The following is a 20,370-nucleotide window of genomic DNA, read 5'->3' on the forward strand; positions in this document are numbered from 1 at the left end:
ACTGTTGTTTTGAAGACTTGTAAAGTGACAGTGAGTGGTGTGTGGGAGGTGAAGGGAATTTCCAAAGTGTGTACATTTAAAAAAAATGTTTTACCTAAACTCATCCTCCAGATCTTAACTTGGTCTATGCATTGGTAGAAATTCTGAATTTTCCAGTAAAAGATATCATTGCTGACAGAAGCTGAATATTCACATCCCAATCCAATCACAATATCCCATGTCCCTTCCCAAATTCACAAAAAGTAACTGATTGATTTACTAGGACAAACATTAAGAATAAGAGTAAAAAAGACCTGAGGAACAAGGCACTTACATCGCTGGCCTCAAACTTGACATTGACAAAGATCTTCTTAGTGCCTTTTGTCTTGATGCCCCCGGGCTCTGCCAGGGAAACACATGGCTCTAGATCACACGAGAAGCTGTACTCCATCCACTGGTACCATGGCAACCGCTGGCGGTCCTGGGCCTTCTCTTCACAGAAGGACCGCATCTTGGCCCGGAACTCGTTCACCTCATGGTTCTTCTGGGAGTCAAATTCGTGCAGACCTGAGAGACATGAACAGAAGTGAACACAAGGTGTGGTGTTGGAAACTAGCAGGATACAGTGCATTTGGTGATTCAGTGACAATGAGCTAATAACCAATTATGCCAATTCACATCTATGTTTGTTAAGTGCCATTTTCAAAAAGCTAGTCCTAAGATGTTTTCCACAAACGTTATGCTACCTCTACCCAAGATCTAACAGGCCTAGGTGGGTTTCCCAAAGCATTCGTAGCTAACGTAGTAAATCATTTCTCTCAACGACCCACACTCACGGCACTCGTAGACCAGAAAAGTGATTTTCATTAGTTCATACATCGAAGATTGGCCGTCAAACGTAGATTTCATAATTGTTATTCTCTCGTGGCTGTGTGGACTAGGTTGTGGAGAGAAAGTATATACTATTTAACCTATGACTACTTAGGGAAATCCTCTGGTCCTACTAGCATTGCTTTGTGCTGCTTGCTGCATGCCCCTGAGAGGTGATGTAGACCTTTGCCAATCAGCAGGCTGATCTGGGTGTTGGTGAGCTTCTCCACGCGGTCACCCTCCCGGGCCACCAGCCTCAGGACAGACATGAAGGGCCGGACATCACACAGACGACGGGTCTCATCTTCTAGCTCCTCACGCTCTGCCGTCGAGTTGATGCAGGTGAACACGTAAGCGTCCGCGTCGCTCAGTGCTCCATACAGGGGCTCGCTGCTAGCATTCCTCCACACCATCTATACAAACACACACAAGCACGCGCACACACACACACACAGGGTTCATAACCAATATGACCAATACTGACCATTTACACACCCAGTCACATTCTGACTGGCAAATACACAGAGTAGCTGACCCAACCCAAACACACAAATCAACTGATCACACCATGAGAAAGAGGAAGCTGACTGCACACACTAGAGCAAGAAACAACACCATTTAAAATGAACAGAAACATCTACAACACTACTGGTACTGCATTCAAATCAGGTGTAATAAATTGAGTATTGCATGTTTTAAAGGGGCAATCAGGGACTCAAACAACAAAAAAGTGGGCACGCCGCCAGGGTTTTGAAATCTCCATCTTAAATTAATGAAAATTACAAAACATGTATTTAATTATAAAACAACAAGTGATCACCCAATTGAGTCATTTACAGAGGAAAGTCTGTAAAGGCCTGTAAATAAAACCACTCAAAGGGAAGCAAAATCTCTGAAGCAAGCTGCCAACAGTATCCTTATTTAACACATATAAATCAAACAGTATGAAGAGGCAGGCCTGTTGGCATAGAAACAGGCAAATTCAATGGATTTGAGAGCATTTTCGACTGCTATAGCAAATTGTCAGACAGATTTGTATTAGAGAGAAGAGACATTAACTCTCTCTACCCCTGTACCATCACATCCAAACATGCACTTCCATAACAGGCTACAATTCAATAGGTAGTGACGTTCATTTATTAATCCAACATTTATCTAAAGAGGTTGGTAATTGACAACAACATTTTATTATAATGACCTGGCTATACCTGGTTTTTACTTCAAAATAAGACTAACCATAATATTAATAATAGTAAATATATTGATTTTATACAGCGCTTTTCATTACAAGTAGAATCTCAAAGTCACCCAATATTTCTTAAATATGACTGTTTCTTTGAGATTCATTGAGAATGCGGTATTACGTACCATTTGGCACTAAAATACCAGTTCCATTTTGGTACTAAAGGAATCAGACCTGCTTTACTGCACTGAGCTGGCTCAACTCCATCAGACTCTCCACAGAATAATACTCAATCAACAGTAAATGCAATACAGGGTGCTGCCTTGGAACAGGGAGCAAACAATTTCAATATATGACAATATACTGTATGACCCAAACCTTTTGCACATGCATTTTTATCGATTTCTTGTCATTGCACGTGTAATTTTATCGATTCCATATGATTTGTTTCCATGTTCAAGCAAATTAACAATATCTGTAATGTACCGAAAAATATGACAACATACTGGTCTCTCTTGATAAGTGTGCACATTTACACAGTCAGCTGAATGTGGGTCATGCAGCCACAGACCGGGAAACGAGGACTTACTTTTTTGATGGCCCCGATGGTGTCATTGCGAGACACAGGGAATTTCAGGAAGATCCCGGTGGGCAGCAGGAAGTCCATCATGATGTCATGGTCCCCCTCCTTCTTCCACTCGCCCAGCATCCCATACTCCCCCGGGGGCATGGTGACGGTCTCTCATTTACCGTCAGCTCCACTGCTGTATCACGGGAAAGGAAACCCAGCCGGTCATTCAGGACACAAAGACAACGCAGCAACCTTAATTAATGCTCAATATGACAACGTGTTATGTATGTTGCTACCATAGGTCTACTTGTGAGCCTACGAAGTTAGCAGCATGCCTACTAACACCATAGCAGGGTTAGGGTCAATTCCATTTCAATTCAGTCTAAAATGGCAGTAAACCTGAATTCCAATTGCAAAGCAATGAACATTTGACTTTCTTTACGTCCTGAATAGACTGAACATAAATATAATTGACCCGTTACGTGGATAACCCGTTGTGTGCTGCGTCTGCTATAATGTCTGAATGGTCGGCTGGAATTTCTGTTTACTTCGTGAAATGTAATAGAATTGACTCCAACCCTGCTATGGTCTTAGTAGGCATGCTGCTAACTTTGTAGGCTGACTTGTAGGCTTATGTGTAGGCCAACTTTATACATTGTATCTCACGTTTGATATCACAGGAAGGCTTATGTTTCTAGGCATTTAAAATGGGGGGCAACAGCTCCATGGCTGAAAATATGATCAATAATACAATTATTATTAGAATATGAAAAACATTATGTTTCTTTTATTTTAAAGACATGGTAGCCTACTGAATAGTAAGTCTTGGTGAAGGCCTACTACGATGAACCAGATCCCTTCAAGCGTTCAGCCCTGTCTCAGAATCGAATAGTGCCAGTCACCAGTGGGGCATAGAAAGACTCACTATGGCAGTAAATCATTTTACCAAACTAGCAGAACATTGGGGGTTATGGAGATGTAAAATTAGAATTTCAAAAACATAATTTGAATGTGGTTTTCAATTTCTGAATTCTGTATCTATTCAAAGAAATGTGTAAATTCTGTGCTAATGAAATGATTAAAGCTACTTGAGTGCAGCCTGCAGTGCTTACATATAGCCAAGACAGAGGCTGACGTTCTGTTAAACATTTTATCCGCTCTTTTACGTAGAACTAGGCTAGCTGTGAAAGTAACAATGGACATTGAGTAAAATACTAGCCTATAGCACAAAACATCACCAAGATTAAAGAGCTAAATACCTGTAACTACAGGAGTTCAAATGGTCGTGCATCAAAATTGTCTAATAACGTAGATTAAAATAAGGTCCCATGCCCAAAAACGTTGTCAGACTGTGCAATATATAAAACAAATGTATGTTTCACACAAAAGACAAGTCAACATAGCTACTGTATTATGGTTCAGTCACTTTATCTGCTACAAGCCAGTTGCTCATCTCTTCATCTTCTACCAGCGCTGGCAATGCTTTTCATCCATTGCTAAATAGCGTGCCCAAAAAATGATTCTTATGGTTCTCCGTCGTATCACTGTTCTCCCACACAAGACACAAGATAATTTTCGAAATTGGCTTTATATCTGAAAGGCTCCTAGGCTTCAGTGCGTAGTCAGTCTATTCTAAAGGAACGGCGAGGTGCGCTCACTGCACGACAATGCGTCATCGCCGAACACGCCAAGGGAACGTCTACAAAGTTTGTTTAGACTAGGAAGTGTGTGTGTGTGTGTGTGTGTGTGTGTGTGTGTGTGTGTGTGTGTGTAAAATAATATTCCTGCATAGCCTATCTGGACAAAGCATTTGCAACACAACTGTGAGGCAAAGGCTTTAAACCAAAATGAGTTAAACATCAATCAATCAATCAATAAATAATGCATCCATCCACATAAAAATCCATGTCAAATTAAATTTAAGCCTTCTCTAAACACAAATCTGTTTTAACGGACTCCATATACCACAACCCTCCTCACAATGCTTCCTTAAGGATTGGCCACTGATAAAGTCCAATTTGCTACAATTCATACCAACATGTAGATTGATTCAGTGTGGTGTAGGCTTAATCAAACAGGGATTGTAGCCTGAGTGTAGTTTTCCCATCAACAAACCATATACAGTACATTGTCTACTCATACTAGACAAAGCTGATACAGATCAGATCAAACATCATGCAGTCCCCAGTTAGCAACCAACACAATCAATTTTCAATATTCCAAATAAGGACAGGGGAAAAACGCAGTAATTACTTCCTAAACAGAAAACCCAGCATGTAAATGCCTTGTGTTTCTATTTAATGAAGATCAGTTGTTCTAGGGTGAAACTGCCAAATAGATGTGCACTGTGCACCTACCATTCATGTTACAACTAAACCACCAACTAGATCAGTTAGGCACAAAATTAGGAAAGGGTTCAATGACTTTAGCCATTCAGAAAAACACGGATGTCAATTTTTCATCATGTGGTACAATTCCAGTAAACTTCTCTCTCTCTAACCGTTAACAGAGCCAACAGTTTCCTGCTTTCAGTGATGGAAAAACCACAAGATACACAGAAATAGTAGAAACAGTAAAATGATGAATAAGCAACATTCACCAGAGGCTTACTAAACCCCAGATACACGCATGCACACACACAAACTACCACTAAATCCACACTGACTTAGCATACAATGACTCCATTACCATGGAAAGCGAAACTTAAACCAGAATAGTTAAAAGGCAATTCGTAATACAATTCAAAACTTACACAGGTAATTTCAAAGGTTAGAATCTATCCATGATCAAAGCAAAAAGAGATCGGATTCAAAGGAAAACAAAAGGGTATAGTAGCAGCGTTCTTAGTTCAAAACTGTATGGTACCACCATACCTGAGGCCTAGCTGAGCCATAATACCAAACTACTAAATAGGTACACTGAGTGTACAAAACATTATAAAAGACCTGCTCTTTCCATGACACAGACTGACCAGGTGAAAGCTATGATCCCTTATTAAATCCACTTCAATCAGTGTAGATGAAGGGGAGGAAACAGGTTAAAGAAGATTTTTTAAGCCTAGAGACATGGGTTGTGTATGTGTGCCATTCAGAGAGTGAATGGGCAAGACAAAAGGTTTAGGTGCCTCTGAACAGGGTATTGTAGTAGTTGCCAGGCTCACCGGTTTGTGTCAAGAACTGCAACACTGCTGGGTTTTTCATGCTCAACAGTTTCCCGGGTGTATCAAGAATGGTCCATCACCCAAAGGACATCCAGCCAACTTGACAACTGTGGGAAGCATTGGAGTCAACATGGTCCAGCATCCATGTGGAATGCTTTCGACACCTTGTAGAGTCCATGCCCCAGTGAATTGAGGGCAAAATGAGGGGGTGCAACTCAATATTAGGAAGGTGTTCTTAATGTTATGTACACTCAGTGAAGGGGCACATGGGAAAAAGGGGTGTGGATCCACATTGCTTTCCCATGATAACCAATAACACGATTTCATCAACCATACTCCATAATTCAATATTCATATTTGATTAGTCAACCTTTCATGATTCTAATTAGGCAAACAAACATTTATCATGAGACAGAAAGTAAGGGGATTTGGCTCCAACAATAGTACTATTGTAGAAAATGGAAACCGTCAGACTCAAGTCAATGAACTGCGTGATCTGAAATGTCCATAAGAATCTCTTCCTTATTTACACATTCCCAAGTCCACTGTCAAGAAAAGATTGAAGTTTAACGTATATAAACATGTATGATGATATAGTGTAAATGAACATTTTTCTGACAACATAGCATAAAGAAATAAGATATCAAATTAGAATAAACAAATATTAGACGAAAACATGGACAGTACTAAGAATACCAAAAATATATAAGTGAATCCAAAATGCACACACCTCAATAGGGGTGCTGTATTATCTTACCTTAGAAACCATTAGATAGAGGGGCTTAGGTATAGCATTTTACAATCAATGTGAACAGCTGGAGGACTTGGATCAGAGTCTAAAAACACACCAATGTGTAACAAGAGTGCACTTACAACCAGCTGGAGAAAACAGGAAGTTAGTGTGCAGAAGAGAAACTGCAGGCCATATAAAGTTACAGACCCCATAGCCCTTACCCATCCACCATCACGGAGCAGTCACCATAGCGCAAGACAATGCATGACAAAATCAAATCAAATTTGATTTGTCACATGCCTCTTAAACAACATGTGGAGACAAACAGTGAAATGCTTACTTCCCAACAATGTAGAGAAAGAAAATAGAGAAATAATAGAAAAGTAAAACACGTAATAATAAATACACAATGTGTAACGATAACTTGATTATATATAAGGGGTAACAGTACAGAGTCGATGTGCAGGGGTACGATGTAATTTAGGTAGATACAGTATGTACTCCTAGGAACTCCTAGGAATAAAGTGACAGATAATAAACAGTAGCAGCAGAGTATGTGATGAGACAAAAAGTTAGTGCAAAAAGGGTCTATAGAGTACCTCAGTATGAGTCAAAATATCCATAAAACCTAGTGGTCAAACAGGGAAATGGTTCCAATCATTTTTCCACCATTCATTTTTCTCATAGTGGGATTTTAGAACGACTTAAAATAAGGGTTGTGCTCATGTAGGCTTACCCTGGCGTTCCGTTTTGATAACCTTGTAAATCTCTCTAGGACAAGGTGACTTTTATCAATATATTCCCCTGTATCTACCCCCAACATATGACAGCCACATTAGCAGGTAAATAGAATATCATAGAGAACTACAAATGCCATGATGATCTGGATGAGACTGCCAAATCGAGGTAAAGGTAAGAATCTCTGGATTAACTACCTGTTAGCTAAATGTGGTAATGAATAAACTGTCTAGATTTCTTTAAATGGACAATTCTGTAAACTGTCTTGTGCAAGTTTTAAAATTGACCAAGGGGATCATACATGCTCATGACAAGTCTCACAATGCAACGTATCATAATGCATTGTCATTTCAGGCTTGAAGTAGTGTTACCTAAAAGATACATGTATACAGAATGGATGAAAGCTTCAAAAATGTCACATTTAATCGTAAATGACCACAAACTGTATCCATCTTTGATGGGCTAATAATGTAAGTGTATATGATATCAGACGCACCATTTCTGTCCCCAGTCACATGTGTTTGCATGTTCCCTAGTGGGAAGTTGAAATTACTACAATTCTGATTCATTTGTGTGCCACACTATGATCTGGTTTCCCTAGACACAGGTCTAGCCTAGTTTTTGGAATCTCAATTGAACTGTGTTTGGGAAACTGTCTCTAAGTGTTAGGGCTGCACAATATTGGCCCAAAAATCGAATAGCGTTTTTTTTCTTCTCTCCAATATACTAATTGCAATATACTATAGATCAAAATGGGTGAACTGTTGGAATCATAGAAATAGAGTTATTTATATTAAGATGCAATTTGGAAAGCAACAACGTTCTTGTTTGGAACAGCATGCAAACTTATAGTGAATCTAACAGCAAGGAGGAGGAACCATAAAAACAGATGTTACACACAGCTGAGTGGGGTTGCAAAATATTGCAGGCCTCTAGTACATTTTCCTCAATTCCTCACAATTTGCTTTGGGTCAGAGAACATTTTGCAGTTTTAAAGCTAATGCTCTGCAATTCTACACATTTTGCTATGACCTATGCCATGTTCATATGAGATCTGTGTGAGAGTGACGAACAAAATCAATGGGGGCCCCCTGGAGGTCAAGGCTCCTGAGCACATGCGTTGCGTGCCTGGTTGGTTAATTTGGTGATGACTAGGCCTACCACAAGGTTTTGATAGCTGGCTAGACTACCTTACCTAGCAATGTAAAAAATGTTAGCTGACATGGGCTAATTGAGTGACTGACATAACTCGGAAACTGCTAATGTACTACCGAACGTTTTAATTGCACCTTGTGTATTCTACTTTTCTAACACTCATCAGTAAGTCCTTTTTTCCCCTGGGTCGGGGCCCCTTAGCAGACGCAGGGCCATAAGCGCAGCACGTAGTCTGCATCAAGGAAGTGGCGGCTTTGCTCACGAGCTCAAGGTGATGGCCAAACTTGTCTAGTATAGTTGAACATTGTAGGAGCAGAGATCATTTTGCTGCCTGCTCACCTGGCTATTCTTGATGTTCAGTTGTTAGTTGCCATTTTGAATTAAGACGATGCTGAGTAACATTTCATAGGTCGTAATCCGGGTCAGTCTGACACTGAAGTCAGTTCCTGACTGTTTTATGATGTCCATAAACAAATTACATCTGTTGTTGTGGTTCAGGGTGCCATTTGGGACATACAAAGGAGTACACTTTTTGTCTTGCCTCTTTATAATCGCCTCCCAGTATTTGTTTTTAGGCACCAGCTACTCTTCCTGGGGTCCAGCAACATTAAGGCAATTATATTCAAATTAAAATATTACATGACATTACATTTCATAACACTTTTCACAACACATTGTGTTCCTTCAGACCACTACTCTACTACCACATATTTACAATACAAAATCCATGTGTACGTGTGTGTAGAGTGCGTGTCTTATCATGTATATGTTTGTCTGTGCCTGTGTGTGTCTCTTCACAGTCCCGCTGTTCCATAAGGTGTTTTTTAAAATCTGATTCTACTGATTGCCTCAGTTACCTGATGTGGAATAGAGTTCCATCTAGCCATGGCTCTATGTAGTAGTCTTCAACATCAGTTTGGTTGCTATGTGTGTCAGTCTATTTCAATATCTTTACAACTTATGTCTATTTGTACTGATCAGGGGCGGAAATCCCGGGGGGGGATGGGGGGACACGACCCCCCCATCCTGGGAAAAATATGATTTGTCCCCCTCAATATATCACTGAAACATAACGATGTAATTTAAATAATATTAATAATACGCAATGATAGCAATTGTGCTGATTATAGACACTTAATAGCGCGTTTTTAAGTTTCAAAAGATTGCAACCCCCCCACCCTTTGCCTCACAATGGTTTGATCCACTGCCAGTTCCTTAGTTTGCTAGGTAACAGAGAGGTCGTATCTACTGTCTGAAAGGCACTCAATGCACGTAACTGACGTGAGGTTAATCCAGTCAATCGCGCACACACACTAGCTGAATATGCAGAGCTAGCGCGCAAATATTAACTATTAAGCTAGCTAGTACCTATTCCATTTATGTGGCGTCGTCAAAGATGGAATCAGCATGCAGATGATGTAAGTTAGTGCTTCAAAGTCCCTGTGATAAGGTTAGCGATAAACTGAAATCCAAACTGAACAGAACTACACACTCTCTTCTACCATTGTCTTAAATATATTTAATGGTCTCGTTGCAAAAGCTAAATTGTCGCTAGGGAACTTTTATTAATTTATTTTATTTCACCTTTATTTAACCCGGGTAGCAAAGATTATAGCAAACACCACTGAAACTGAATTGGTGCTCGCTAGCTTTGCAAATTCAGCTATTGTTGGAAGCCAGCCAATATGAAACAAACTATTAAAATTACAAAAGGTTGCAGCATATGTTGTGTAAATGGTGAACTCATACAGCTGTCAACTCTTGTCATTTTAATCCGTTTCACATTTGCTAGCTACCTTTTAGATCGAAGCCCAAATAGAATGATTGAAGATGATAGAAGCCCATCTCCTACTGTAAATAACCTACACACTGTGTGTGTGTGTGTAGCCAGCCAGCCAGCCAGGTAGAAAAATGGCAGAAAAATAAAAGACGAAAATCAGAGTATTTTTCAATACACCAAAACGCATAGTAAGAACCCTAGTAGCCTAATATCTCAAAGACTAGTTGATAAAATGTTCATAAGAAAGAAATGAAATTCTAATGGAAATGTTTCACAATGATGTCATTAGGCAGAGCAGGCAACAGATGGCACACTGACAGCAGAGTTGGGGACAGATATGCAGGGACAGACTGGCAGAGACAGGGAGTCTCGGGTAAGTTTGTTGAGTCTTTGTTTGGCAACATTATGAAAGGTTCTCAATTTTTTTGACTTGTAAAATAGGAACATAATTGGAAAATGCCATGGATACCCCCACTCTAAACTTAAACTGGTGACTGAACTAAGATTTGTTAAAGGCAATGGTATTGCTGTTGTGATTAGTTGTGTAGTTTTGGGTACCGGTAGTTAGGAGTACGGCAAACACCTTATTTCTTTGGTTCCTCAATATACATTTACCATATTACAATGTAGGCTGTGTTACAGCACTACTTTCGGTGTCCCCCTCAGGAATTGCTCTTGAGAAAATTTCATGTAATTGTCCCCTCCAAAGTTGATATCAGATTTTCGCCAATGGTACTGATAGTGAAATATCAACTAAATACACTCCCCTACATATTTATTTGGATAGTGAAGCAAAAACTTTATTTGGCTCCATAGTCCACCATTTTGGATTTGACATCAAATGTTTCATATGAGGGTATTGTCATAAATATCAAATTTTACCGTTTACAAATGAAAGCACTATGTATCTAGTCCCCCGATTTGAAGGTGTCAAAAGTATTTGGTCAAATTCACTTTTGACTAACACCAGTGTCACTAGGGAAATTGTAACCTCTGCATAATCAAAACTATTGCTTTGTGAGGTGTTCATGTTTAATTAGCCATTGTTATGTATATGTGGGATGGTTAGTTTCAGTGGCCTGGCTTTGGCCTCAAATTAAAGCAGGTGTGCCGGAGCCATGGCCCAGTGAGACACTGGTGCCGTCCAGCGTTGATGGAAACAGAAAACCCTGAACCTTTTGGGTAAAACACAATCTTGGAGTCTATCGAAGTAGTCAAAAGCTTAGTATTTGGTCACATATTCCTAGAACGCAATGACTACATGAAGCTTGTGACTCTACAAACTTGGATACATTTGCAGTCTGTTTTGGTTGCGTTTCAAATTATGGGTCTTTCTATAAACTAGGGTATCAGTGAGGATTTCCTACCACTTGACAACTTGTTACAGCTGTTGATAAATAATCAATAATTATCTGCCCATTTTTTCCATGTCATTACATTCAAATATAAGGGGATCATAGATATATTCTATAAAATTCACAAGTTGATTAAAAACCTGTTTAATCCTTTATCATGGTTTTGTCTTGAAAGATTTGTCCAAAATCATGTGACAAAACATTACTTTTCCATCCTTGCATTTATGGCAGTTTAAGTTGTCGTTACATCATATATTAAGCCTTAATCAGTTACATTTTTATTTTTGAACTTGAACCCTGTAACAACTTTGGATCTAGCTGTCATACAGTTTTTTTGTATAGAGATCTCAGAAATGTAGTGTAACTACATAACATTTTGTGTCTGAAAACAGTTTGTCACACAAATCCAAAATAATAAATGAGATTACAAAATCGAATGCGTCTAACCGAAAGTCACCTTACCTTGATACTTAAAACTTGACCACGTTAACGACAGTATCTATTTTTCTTCAATAATTATGCAATACTTGTTGGATGCCCATTTGGTGTCCAGCTGATCAGTTATGCTGTGATATTTTCACATCTGATCTAGGAAGGAATTTTCCAAATCAAGTGACAAACAGCTGTTATGATAGCGCATGTGATGCAACATCCCAAGTGCTGGAAAAAAGGTTTTTGCGAACATTGTCCAGAATATTTGTCTCATTCGTTATACCGGTGAAGACAGTTGTGCCTGGATCCACATTGGATCTAATATTCCTAGTGAATTGATGTTGATCATCTGTCATTGGCTGCTCGATTTACAGCAGGGTATAGTTAGATGTAACAGAGAAAGCATCAAGGTAATGTGTTCAGGTTTTCGTGCCTCGGATTGGACACAGTCTGTGCATAATTGTGTAGGATAGACTATTGAGCAACACCCAACGCTATTCCTATTAATTATTATGGATATAGTGAAAAACAAAAAAAATTCAGACTAGTGATCTGATTCACAATATGATCTGGTAATGTAATAACATGACAAATATATTTTGTTTTCCAAGTTTAAACAATAAAAGGGTCTTGAAGTAGCCTAGCCTACTTGAACTTGGAGCTCAGAAATTCAAGTACTGGTTTACTCCTTCCTTGAAAATCAGACATGTCTTCAATTTGGTGATTGAAAAGTCCTTGTAATTACTGTAGCCAATTTATCATTTCTCCCTGCTACCTTATAACTTTCAGTGATTTCCATTTCGATCCGTTTTTGTGAGAGATATGGCCACTTTCATTTGTTCAATTGAAGAGTGTTGTGGTAAAACCACATGTTATTATGAGCAGGGGTTCTCAAACTTTTTCACTCAGGGCCCCCACTTCCAGCATTGTGGAACATCCCCCACGCGCCCCACATCTATTTCTATGGGCACAAGCACTGTTCATGACAAACTGTTCACACTCTTGTTGGTGGAGAGAATTTTGCAGGTTGAAAGCTTATTTCCTGCAATTCTACACATTTTGTCATGGGGTGCAAAGAAAATGTTGCAGTTTGTAATTCTATACATTTTGTCATGTCTAATGTGTATTCATGTGATATTTGAGTGACTAAAAAATTACAACAATATCTATGGGCTAAATAAAAAAACGTTAGCTGACTCGGGCTGGCTAATCTGGACATTTCAGATAACTTAGAAATATCTCTAAGGTATGCAATGACTGACATGACAAGAGGAACTGATGATGCACTACCCAACTTTGAAATTGCACCTTGTGCATTCTACTATTACAATTTAGAAGAGTAAGTTTAAACCCAGACTTAGTTCCTTTCAAAAAAAGTACTTTTTATAAAAATGTAATAAAACACCCCCCACCTGCCGACCCAACAGTTTGGGAACCACTGATTATGAGGAAGACAACATCTAATATTGGCTTCCCATACAAATCCTTCCATGAAAAAAGGAACCTGGTTTTAGGTCACTTTCTCATTATAGAAACATTGGTGAGATTCAAAATGGTGAGATTAATTCTAACGCTATTCATGTCTTTATTATTTAAAAATCGGCCACATAGGCTACAGAAACATTGCCATGCATACCTCCAAACTATTTAGTCAGGCAATGTCCACATTATTTTCACATATTTTACAATGTAATAATAATTTCAATATCAACGCATTGGCAGGACCAATCTTTCTTATTAAAGTGGTAATGGCCTACTTTGGCACTTTATGCATGTTCTATATTAGGCTCTGTATGTACATTTATAGGTCCTTGAAAATTACAATTAAGTGCTTGAGAAAGTCCATGAAAGGCCTTGAATTTGACTTGCCAATGTCTGTGCGAACCCTGCTTAAAGGACGTATAATAGGTCTACAGTGCATTCGGAAAGTATTCAGACCCCATCCCCTCATTTTGCTTCGTTAGTCTTTTTCTAAAATGGATTATATTATTTTTCCTCAATCTACAGACAATACCCAATAACGACAAAGCGAAAACAGGTTTAGATTTTTTTGCAAATGTATTACAAATAAAAAACATGAATACCTTATTTACGTAAGTATTCAGAACCTTTGCTAGGAGACTGGAAATTGAGCTAAGGTGCATCCTGTTTCCATTGTTCATCCTTGAGATGTTTCTACAACTTGCGAGTGCACCTGTGGTAAATTCAGTGGAAAGGCACACACCTGTCTATATAAGGTCCTACAATTGACAGTGCATGTCAGAGCAAAAACCAAGCAATAAGGTTGAAGGAATTGTTCATAGAGATCCAAGACAGGATTGTACCTCTGAGGAAGCACAGTTCCCGCTCAGCCCAGTCAAAACTGTTCGCTGCTCTGGCACCCCAATGGTGGAACAAGCTCCCTCACGACGCCAGGACAGCGGAGTCAATCACCACCTTCCGGAGACACCTGAAACCCCACCTCTTTAAGGAATACCTAGGATAGGATAAAGTAATCCTTCTAACCCCCCCCTTAAAAGATTTAGATGCACTATTGTAAAGTGGTTGTTCCACTGGATATCATAAGGTGAATGCACCATTTTGTAAGTCGCTCTGGATAAGAGCGTCTGCTAAATGACTTAAATGTAAATGTAAATGATTGTGTCGAGGCACAGATCTGGGGAAGGATACCAAAACATGTCTGCAGAATTGAAGGTCCTCAAGAACACAATGGAATACGTTTGGAACCACCAAGACTCTTCCTACAGCTGGCAAACAGGCTAAACTGAGCAATCGGGGGAGAAGGGCCTTGGTCAGGGAGGTGACCAAGAACCTGATGGTCATACTGACAGAGCTCCAGAGTTCCTCTGTGGAGATGGGAGAACCTTTCAGAAGGACAACCATCTCTGCAGCACTCCACCAAGCAGGCCTTTATGGTAGAGTGGCCAGACGGAAGCCACTCCTCAGTGAAAATGGCACGACAGCCCGCTTGGAGTTTGCCAAAAGGCACCTAAAGGACTCTCAGACCATGAGAAAGAAGATTCTCTGGTCTGATGAAACCAAGATTGAACTCTTTGGCCTGAATGCCAAGCATCACGTCTGGGAGAAACCTGGAACCATCCCTACGGTGAAGCATTGTGGTGGCAGCATCATGGTGGGGGGATGTTTTTCAGCGGCAGGAGACTAGTCAGGATCAAGGGAAAGATGAATGGAGCAAAGTACAGAGAGATCCTTGTTGAAAACCTGCTCCAGAGCGCACCGGACCTCAGACTGGGGTGAAGGTTCACCTTGCAACAAGACAATGACCCTAAGCACATAGCCAAGACAACGTATGAGTGTCTTCGGGACAAGTCTCAATGTCCTCCAGTGGCCCAGCCAGAGCCAGGACTAGAACCCGATCTAACATCTCTGGAGAGACTTGAAAATAGCTGAGCATCAACGCACCCCATCCAACCTGATCTCCATTGAATGGGAGAAACTCCAAATACAGGTGTGCCAAGCTTGTTGCGTCATACCCAAGACTTGAGGCTGTAATCGCTGCTGAATACTTATGAAAATGTGATAGTTTATTTTTTTAAATAAATTTGCAAACAATTCATTTTTTTTTTTTTTGCCTTGTCATTATGGGGTATTGTGTTTAGATTAATGAGGGGGAAAAAATCTATTTAATCCATTTTAGAATAAGGCTGTAACATAACGTGGAAAAAGTCAAAGGGTCTGAATACTTTCCGTATGTCGTTGTATAGGAGTTATGGGTCAATTTGGATATATTCACTATTATTCCTCTAACACAAGTGAAACTGCATGAAAATATAAATTTTTGTTTTAATTTTGATCCCAATGACACACACAGGCCCCAATATCTTTAGATAGACCCTTATGTGCCCAATACAAATGAATGGAGTCACTTTTATTGTAAATAAGTATGTTCCTGATCACTTCTCCATTAATGTGGATGCTACCAGATTATAGATAATCATGAATGAATCGTGAATAATGAGTGAGAAAGAGGCATAAATATCAAACCCCCCCAAAAAATGCTAACCGTTCACCATTACAATAACAGGGGAGGTTAGCATGTTCTGGGGGTATGATATTTATGCCTCTCATTATTCACGATTCATTCATGAATCACATTTCAATAATTTCTTAACTTGTTATGGATAGGGGGCAGTATTTTCACGGCCGGATAAAAAACGTACCCGATTTAATCTGGTTATGTCTCCTGCCCAGAAACTAGAATATGCATATAATTAGTAGCTTTGGATAGAAAACACTCCAAAGTTTCTAAAACTGTTTGAATGGTGTCTGTGAGTATAACAGAACTCAAATGGCAGGCCAAAACCTGAGAAGATTCTGTACAGGAAGTACCCTGTCTGACCATTTCTTGGCCTTCTTTGTCATCTCTATCCAAAACAAAGGATCTCTGCTGTAACGTGACATTTTCTAAGGCTCCCATAGGCTCTCAGACGGCGCCAGAACGTTGAATGATGACTTTGCAGCCCATGGCTGAAAAACAGTAGCGCATTTGGTAAGTGGTCGATCTGAGAACAATGAGACGGGTGCGCGCGTGCACGTGAAGAGTCCATTTTAGATTATCAGTCTTTGAACGAAAACAACGACTCCCGGTCGGAATATTATCGCTATTTCACGAGAAAAATCGCATAAAAATTGATTTTAAACAGCGTTTGACATGCTTCGAGGTACGGTAATGGAATATTTTGAAATTTTTTGTCACGATACGCGTCCGCGCGTCACCCTTCGTTACCCTTCGGATAGTGTCTTGAACGCACGAACAAAACGCCGCTATTTGGATATAACTATGGATTATTTGGAACCAAACCAACATTTGTTGTTGAAGTAGAAGTCCTGGGAGTGCATTCTGACGAAGAACAGCAAAGGTAATCCAATTTTTTCTTATAGTAAATCTGAGTTTGGTGAGTACCAAACTTGGTGGGTGTCAAAATAGCTAGCCCGTGATGGCGAGCTATCTACTCAGAATATTGCAAAATGTGCTTTCACCGAAAAGCTATTTTAAAATCAGACACCGCGATTGCATAAAGGAGTTCTGTATCTATAATTCTTAAAATAATTGTTATGTTTTTTGTGAACGTTTATCGTGAGTAATTTAGTAAATTCACCGGAAGTGTTCGGTGGGAATGCTAGTTCTGAACGTCACATGCTAATGTAAAAAGCTGTTTTTTGATATAAATATGAACTTGATTGAACAAAACATGCATGTATTGTATAACATAATGTCCTAGGAGTGTCATCTGATGAAGATCATCAAAGGTTAGTGCTGCATTTAGCTGTGGTTTTGTTTTTTGTGACATTATATGCTAGCTTGAAAAATGGGTGTCTGATTATTTCTGGCTGGGTACTCTCCTGACATAATCTAATGTTTTGCTTTCGTTGTAAAGCCTTTTTGAAATCGGACAGTGTGGTTAGATAAAGGAGAGTCTTGTCTTTAAAATGCTGTAAAATAGTCATATGTTTGAAAAATTGAAGTTTTCGGATTTTCGAGGAGTTTGTATTTCGCGCCACGCCCAATCATTGGATATTGGAGCGGAACGTCTAGATGTAAGAGGTTTTAATATTGAAAAATATACACAATTAGATTTGGCAAATGTTTCTATATAGAGTATATTATGTTGAACAATCTATGTGCATATCAAAGTTCCAGAGTGGGATCTCTACTAGTTTTAAAGTTATGGCCCATTTTACATATAGAAATTGGCATAGTAGGCAATGTAACCAATCACAGCCCTGCAAATCAAGGCGACCATTTTGAATCCATTTTCACATCCACTCCATTTTAAATGCTTACAAATTGGATCAAAATTCTAAAAGTAGCAGAGATCCCACTCTGGAACTTTGATATGCCCGTAGAGTATATTATGTTCAGCAATATTGAACATTTAGTCAAATATGTTTATATTTTTCAATATTCATACATTAATGTGTCATTGAAATCAAAATACTAAACAAAATTGTATTTTACAGAGCAAGCAGTAAACCTTCATATTACACCAGATTTTGCTTTGTAGCACCTACAGATTAAACATGAAGTTGTAAGAGGCCTGGGTAAGCCCAAAATGTCATATGCCAACTGTAATTATTTCTCAAACATGCTTTAAAATGTGAAATATATGTAAACATTCCTTCCTCCAAAGTACCCTTCTGTGGATTAAATGACAAGATCCCAAAAATGTTATTTTTGTTCTAGTTTTGCATAGAATCACCCACTTAAGATCTGAAATCCAAAATGCTGTAGTATAGAGCCAAATTAAAAGTTTCAGCTTCACTGTCCAAGTAAATGAAGGGAGTGTATATTGCTTCATACACAGAAATCCAAACCTATTCATAATTCACTGAACATAGAAAATGCATTGTTAACATCTAATGTTTTAGAGATGGTCATAATGAAACTACAAAGCTAATTTCATGAGTTGAACAGAAGCACAAAATCTATATCCTCCAACAGACTTGATATTCCTTCAGCTGATTATCTGACAGCATGAAAACAATTGTAAGACAGTTGTCAAGTAGAAATACAGATTGATATATACGAATTGATATACACCACATTAAAACTCAGCTAAGCAACAAGCAAATGAGGACCTAATTAGGCGAAAGCAATGGTAAGTATTCTGGAGTATTATTGTGAGGTGCTTTCTCTACCACATGGGGGAGCACTTGTGGAAGATTAGAAAGCGGTATCAAGTAACCAAATTAAATTACAATTGCTCTTCAATTTCAGTAAATTGAGCTGATTTGCTTTTTCTTGCACTTCATCCTAAAACATGGATTTCTATAAATGGTTCAACAGAGCACACCAAGTCAACATTTTATTAGACAAATCATTTATTGAAGTACAGAAATCCTAGGCATAACAGCAAAACAAGTCAAACACACTGATTGATGTGTCGAGTCCTAATACTGACAATAGATAACTAAGTGAAAAATTCAACCAGACATTGAATTGTTACTGTCACACTGTAAAATCAAACACATTAGTAAGTTAAAGTTACACCTTAAGATGTAAGATAATTGAATATTAGTCCATAGCTCCTTCTAAACTAACAACAGGAAAAAAGGGCAAATATTGATCAACTTGACAGACTAAAATAACAAGGAACAGATGATATAGTATGTACAATTGTACATGTTTGTCATTTTAGAGAATAACTTTTATGCTATACAAATAGTAACATTATTCAATGTCATTAAATTAAACATTGAGTGCAACCACAATTCCAAGATGAGGTGTTCATGACATGTCAACATCCTTTTTAGCTTGGAGGCAGAATAAGTCTTTGTAAGGACTAGACATCTCAATCATGTAAACTACTTTTCTGACAAAAATATATATTCTTACAATTATATCAATATCAGTGCTTTTGGTTTCTATACGAGAGCAGGACGAGCACTATTCTGAGTTTAAGTCCAAACAAGCACTCTAAATGCTTTATTTCTGACTATGGCTTTATCACAGAACACAAATGACAGTTTATTACACGATAAACACTTTTCCCTACAAACTTACAACTCAATGCAGTTAGCCAGACGTGTATTTGTTTTTTCAGAAAGTGTTTTTCTACAGTCAAGATAACACAATTCAGTTATGGAGAATGAACAAGGAAAAAAAGTCAAGCAAGTAAGTACCAACCCATTGTGATCTACACAAATATAAAACATTCACTGCCAAGCACAGAACCATTCATCACACAACATGGACGCACTTATTAGTCCTTAATTACAATAGTTATGATTTGAAAGTCAAGGTAGTGTTTATGCATTCTGTACTCTTAAAGGAGAGTCAATCAAGCTCTAAATCATATTAATACAAAATAACCTAAGAAGACTACCAATCAAGTGTGCTCATTCGTAGTATAAAGATATAAAGCAAGTGGACATTGACTTTATAGAAAATCTACGCCGCCACAATCCAATGGTACAGATATCATACGTCCTTACCAAACTGTGTACTGTATCACCCCAGCCCAATTGGCTCACAGTGGAAAGAAAATATGACATTTTCCATTCGTTATTCCAACAAGTTATCATTAAAATATATAGGCCTAGTCCTTCAGTGAACACATTCTGGGAGTTTCTCAAACCGATCCCATCACCATTCTGACCCAGTCTCTGACATTTCAGGAAACATAAATGAGACGTGTGTATAACATGCTTGTATCAACAATACATGTCTATTGCACATTTCACAGCATGACCAAAGAGTAAAAAAATCATTATAATTCCCTAAAATACAACAGTACCAAGCAATTGTAACTTTTTTTCAATTTAAGAGTTACTTTAACATGCTCAGTTGTTCAAGTTGCTACATTTTAAGGAGTCATATTTATACCAGCAGGAACTACCTTAAATATGACATTACTAGGCCAGGTCATATTTCAGGGACAACAGAGAACGTT

At 38.7% G+C, this 20,370-nt stretch overlaps 1 protein-coding gene across 6 annotated transcripts in view; it reads right to left on the reverse strand.

The window, feature by feature from the left end:
• The window catches only part of pik3cd (phosphatidylinositol-4,5-bisphosphate 3-kinase, catalytic subunit delta), a 62,040-nt gene that overhangs the window by 40,414 nt on the left and 1,256 nt on the right, over nt 1-20,370 (reverse strand). For 3 of the 6 annotated variants that reach the window (XM_014145773.2, XM_014145772.2, XM_014145769.2), the window contains exons 1-4: nt 3,863-4,277; nt 2,622-2,796; nt 1,034-1,262; nt 314-546 (exon numbers count right to left, since the gene is read on the reverse strand). In XM_014145773.2, the coding sequence (XP_014001248.1) occupies nt 314-546; nt 1,034-1,262; nt 2,622-2,762 (603 nt within the window). In that variant the 5' untranslated portion in view covers nt 2,763-2,796; nt 3,863-4,277. Of the gene's footprint in view, nt 1-313; nt 547-1,033; nt 1,263-2,617; nt 2,797-3,862; nt 4,278-6,520; nt 6,648-20,370 lie in introns of those variants that run through there. The other 3 variants (XM_014145770.2, XM_014145771.2, XM_045696147.1) reach the window with 3 other exon arrangements.

The sequence above is a fragment of the Salmo salar genome, chromosome ssa15 (genome assembly GCF_905237065.1).
Source record: "Salmo salar chromosome ssa15, Ssal_v3.1, whole genome shotgun sequence".
Lineage (NCBI taxonomy): Eukaryota > Metazoa > Chordata > Actinopteri > Salmoniformes > Salmonidae > Salmo > Salmo salar.